This window comes from Medicago sativa, chromosome 7, assembly GCF_051527215.1.
Source record: "Medicago sativa cultivar Bolivia chromosome 7, Bolivia_mono, whole genome shotgun sequence".
NCBI classification, from domain to species: domain Eukaryota; kingdom Viridiplantae; phylum Streptophyta; class Magnoliopsida; order Fabales; family Fabaceae; genus Medicago; species Medicago sativa.
Window position 1 is genome coordinate 17,843,161 of NC_140755.1, and position 5,640 is coordinate 17,848,800.

Below are 5,640 nucleotides of genomic sequence, written 5' to 3' on the forward strand. Positions count from 1 at the left end.
TGATTCAAATCAGTAAGATCAATCTTAATCTGAATATTCATCAGAATGTTCATACGATCAGAATGTTCATCAGAATGTTCATCTGATAGTTCAGGTCAGAATGTTCATAAGGTTCAGAACATTCAATCTTGGATTCTGGGTAAAAATCCTGTACGCAGGAAATCATGGGATTTAATCCAGTAATCTTCTCAAAATCTCTAGCATTTAATGTTTGATTAAGGGTTGTTATGCTAAAGCTATGTCCATTAGACAAAAGCTTAAAAATCATTTCAACCACTCCCCTTCCATCTTGTCAAACGGCTAGTTCTTTCTCTCTCTCCCACAACTTTTCAGTTTTCATCTTTCCCAATAAAACTGCCAACACTCCTTCATTTCCTCTTTCCACTCTTACAAGTTGGTCTATAAATCTTTAAACCAACTCCAAACCTTTCATCACATCTTCAAACACTCTTTTTCTCTCAAAAATTCTCAACACTCTGTTTTTCTAACGAGAATGGCGAGAACCAAAACTACCTCACGCGCTCACTCCCAATCACCACCACACGCTGCTGATCAACCCTCTGATCATTCTCCACTCAACGAAACTGCTGTTCATACCATTCTTCCTGATGAGATCATTCCTCTATTTGACTCACCAAAACCTAAATCCTCTAAAAAATCTGCCAAACCAAAACCTAAGGCTACTAGAAGATCAACAAGAATGAAAAGAGGATCTTCATCAACACCAACCACTTCTCACATGGACCTAGTCTCTGATGATGAGAAGAATGAAAAGGAAGCAGCTTCTGAGGAAGGAACAAACTCTGAAAAGGATGAGTCTGACAAAACAGAGAAAGTTGAGGAAGAACTTTCTGCAAGGGAAAAGGAATTGCTAGAGAGGAAGCAAATTCTGAAAAAACTGGTGAAACTCTTCTTCAAATGGCCAAAACTGCTAAGAAGGTTTACCAAAGGAGGAAGAAGATTGTTGCTGATGCTATGCCTCTAGAGAAAACTGCTTCTCCATCTCTGGAAAATGAAGAAGTTGGAAAAGAAGAGAATGTTGAGGAAGAAGTCCCCTCCTTGAGAAGAGGAAAAGGCAAGGACATTTCCATACTTGCCTCTGCTTTGAAGGTCCAAAACTTGGAGAAAATGGCAGCTAGGCCATTAAGCAGAGCAAAGTTCTTTGATTTTGAAAGTCTCAAAACAAAGGGTTGGAACTTGGAAGTTTTCACAGATCCTCAAGGATGGTCAGGATTTGTCTCTACACAAGAACCAACCTTTGAGGACTTGGTAAAAGAGTTTTATGCATCAATGAGAGTCAAGGAAGAAAAAGGAGAAAAATTCCTAGAGTCCACAGTCAAAGGAGTAAAGTTCCAAGTCACTCAAAACTCTCTCTCAAACATTCTGAACATTCCCAATCAAGGTAATCAACTCTTTAACACTTGGTTTTCTTGCTCAGATGTGACACGTGAGCAACTCATCCAAGAGTATACCAAACCAAACCTTGATTTTACCTCCACAAACCTCAAAGATGCTCCCAAAATCCTTCATAACATGATTAGGCACACCATCTTACCTAGATGTGGAACCTTTGATGCAATCACTGATCTAGACCTTTGCATCCTTTATCATCTTATGAACAAGACTCCCTTGAATCTCTGTTACATCATGATTCAATACATGATTGATCAATGTTTCTCCTTCAAACAAAAAGTTGCTGGTTTACCATATGGGATGCATCTGACACCCATCTTCAAAGCTGTTGGTGTGTCTCTAGATGGAGAAGAAAGTTTGGATACTTTCATGAAGTTCACAGCTAAAACCATTAGTCAACTACGCCTCACTTCCACCAACATAACTACCCCTCAGAAAACTGGATCAGTGAAGAGACTTGCAGATCAGAATGTTCAGGAAGTTAGGAAGAAACAAAGAGCTGACAAGTCTGCCAAGAGGGAAACTGGCTCCAGCTCTCACAAAATTGAGAAAGAAAGACCTTCTCCAGCTCAAGAAATCTTTGCTCATATTGCTGAACATGCAAGAGAATTGGTTGAAGCAAGCAGTCAGGAATTTGAAGCCATGCTTGCTAGAAAAGCTGTTGAGAATGTTGGAGAATCTGCTCGTCATCAGAAAGTTGAAGCAACTCTAAATCAAGGTGTTGAAGGACCTTCTGGAGATTTAAGAGTTGAAGAAAATACTGAGCAAGATACTCAGAAAGTTGATAATGATACACAGGAAGTTGTTGAAATCCTGGCATCAAACACTCTTGGAAGTCAACAATGGAGGTTGATGATGAAGTTCAAGTGAATGTTGGAACTCATTCTGACTTTGATCTCAACATTGAAGATACCACAAATGATCTCTACAATGAGATCTTTCAAGATGCTCAGGGAGAAGACCTTCAACACAATGATCAGAATGTTCAAAACAATACTGATCAGAATGTTCAGGAAGCTGGAGATCAGAATGTTCCCACTGAGCAGCTGTCAGCAGATCCAAATCCACTGGATTCAGGATCTTTGCCTTCTATGGAAGTTCAGCATCTTGTTCAACCTAATCAGAATGTTCAGGTTCATCAGAATGTTCCCTCTGATCAGAACATGGAACATGCTCAGTTTGTGAACTTGTCAACCTCAACCATGGGATCCATTGCTGGAATCAGCAAATATCTAGTGTCTTCCCTACCAACTCCAAGCACTATTCCTTCATCCACACCACCACCACCTCAAACCAGAAACACCACAAGCAAACTTCCAAACATGTTTGCCCTGTTTGACTCTTTGAACACCTTTGTGACTGCTAACAAAGACAAAGTTGAACCTTCTGATGCTGCTACACCTACCAAGCCTTCAAAAGCTGAAAAGATGGCTGCTAGGGCTCTTAGAGTTTCAACAAAAACTCACAAAATTGTTTGTGCACTTGCTGACTGGACTAAGAATGTTCATGCTCCTGGTTTGGCCATTGATCCACCAATCTTTGATGATCCATCTGTCTTTGAGTCTGAACCATCCTCAGATTATGGGGATTCAACTCCCTGAATCATTTCTGGTCCTACTCCCTATCCTTTTTGCAGATGACTAAAGGGGGAGAAGCTTTAGGATATTATGTCTTAAGTTTTCTAAGTATTAGGCCCTAAGTAGGCTAAGTGATCAATAATTATTGAAGTCTTATAAAACTTCATTTTTGCATGATCATATGTACTTTGAATTTCTTTTTTGTTTTTGAACCATGTTCATCATATAATTGTACTTCATGAATGATAAGTAATGAATGAATATTGATGTTGGTTCAAATTTGCATATTTTTATTTATGCTATGGATTATAAAAATGAGGGGGAGCTTTTATAACTTCTAAAAACTCATAATGGATTATAAAAATGAGGGGGAGCATTAAAATAAATTTTCTTTTAAGCTCTGAAATTCTTCATATATAATCAAAATCCATAATCCTAAATCATAAGTTTATCATCTTCAAAAAGGAGGAGATTGTTGAGGCAAAATCCCTAATTAATTTTAAAGATGATAAACTTTAAATGATTAAAGGATTAAATGGACTTTGATTAATTCCTTGGTATTTAACTTGTGCTCTTGAGTGTTTTACTAAGACAGGAACAGGTTTAAATCATACCAAATCAAAGGACATTTAAAATCATGAACTAAATCTGAGTTCAGAAAGTTAGTTCAGAAGGTTGTTCAGAATGTTGATCAGAAAGCTGAACGTTCTGATGGAAACCCAGAAGGGTGTTGATAAGCAAACCCAGGTTCATCAAGAACGTGAAGAACATACTAGTACATTTGACATAAATGAAAGGTCCAGAAAAGTACATTTGCATGGGCCTATCAACAAATAAAGGCATGAACAAGGAATCATGTGTAAAGGATCTTTAATGTTCATCCAAGACTATGAACATTAAAGTACTAGGAATATTCCAATGTGAATTTAATCCTAGATGTTGCATTCACTGCACTTCAGTTATGTCCTTACTATTAGGATTGATTACATTAAAAGGTAGTCTTACAAATCATCCTAAAGTAAGCACAAATGGAACATTCTGATGGTCAGAATGTTCATGTCTGCGCATGCTTCAGCCAATGAACAGTGTAGTTGGTGAAAAATTAGCAAGCAAAGCAAAAGAGATCTTGCATCAGAGATAACCTGACCTCTGAGCTGTAAACAAGCAGATTTCTTTGAAGCATGGGCCTGAAGTTGCAGATCCACTGCTCTCTCTCTCTCTCCTGCACAAAGTCCAAGACAGATTTGGTGTACTTTATCCCACTTCCAGCAAAACTGGATGCATATGGAAAGGCTACTTTTTGGAGGATAAAACTCATACAAATCTCATACCACATGCTAGGCAAGCCCAGATATTCATCCAACATTCATCCATGATGAACCCAGATGAAGAACATCATGAATATCCAACATTCTGATGAAGAACACAGCAACATTCTGATGTTCATCCTGGGAACTCAACAACATTCTGATGGTCAGAATGTTCACCCAGATTTTCAAGTAAAAGCTTGTGGGGCCCAGGACACGTGGCATAACACCATTGGTCACCTTACAACAGCTATATGAGCCCAAAAACTCTATAAATAGAGATCAAAGGCTCAGCATTACTTGCACCATTGCAAAGCATACAAGAAAACAACTTAATTTGTTTGAAGCTCTTGCAATTCAATTGATCATCACTGAAGGCTTTATTCTTACCTTCTTTATAGTGTAAATCAATTTTCTCTCTTCCTCTCTGTTATCTTATTCACAGATAACTTCTTCCTTCCTCTCTTCTTCTGTTTGTCTGATTCACAAACATTCAAACTTTCACACAAATTGTAACAAAGTCTCATCTAGCTTTAGGGGTACTAAAGTGTTAGCTTGAGCAAGAATTGTAAAAGTCTAAGTGGGTAACTTAGCAACAAGGTGCAAGCCTGCTGAGGCTTAGAGAATACAGGTTGTAAGTGTTCAGGTGAACACAGATTGTAAGGTGCAGGATTTGAGAGGTTATCTCAAGCATCATAGTGGAAAAATCTCACAAAAACTGTGAGGAGTAGACTAGCCCACATTGGGTGAACTACTATAAATCCCTGTGTGTTCTTTCCTTCTTCCGTATACTCTTTTACTTACTGCAAACACAAACACACACAAACACAGTTACTTTGCTGAAACTGTTTTTACACTCAGACATCAGAACGTTCTGAAGTCTGCTGTTAACTTAACCATTCCAAGATTTCTCTTGAGAATTATTTTTTAAGTTACAGGTTATTTTTAAAGGGTCACAATTCAACCCCCCCCCCCCTTCCTTGTGACTATTTTATCTACTTCAAGAGCGGGTTACAAAAACCCCAATTTGATTTCTATCCAAAAAAAAACCCAATTTTGTTTTCTTTTCCGCTGCTATATTTCTTTCTGCCGGTATCTAACAACATACCATGGCTGGGAATAAAGAGGAAAATGAGAACGAGAAGAACCAGATCGATGATACAGAGAATGGGTCGAAGAAGCCAAATGGTGATTTAAACGGAAAGAAGCATGTCGGTATCGATCCGACCTCACCATTCTATCTGCATCCTTCCGATCATCCTGGTATGAATATTTGTCCTGTTACATTGAAGGGTGATAATTATCAGGAATGGGAGACCAGTATGCACAAATTGGGCTTCTTA

At 38.3% G+C, this 5,640-nt stretch overlaps 1 protein-coding gene across 1 annotated transcript; it reads left to right on the forward strand.

Moving 5' to 3' along the window:
- Positions 1-493: 493 nt before the first annotated feature.
- On the forward strand, positions 494-3,014 carry LOC146904722 (uncharacterized). Its single transcript, XM_085728352.1, has 3 exons — positions 494-853; positions 940-2,248; positions 2,323-3,014. Exons 1-3 carry the CDS (start codon positions 494-496, stop codon positions 3,012-3,014), a joined length of 2,361 nt encoding a protein of 786 aa, XP_085584478.1.
- The last annotated feature ends 2,626 nt before the right edge of the window (positions 3,015-5,640 follow it).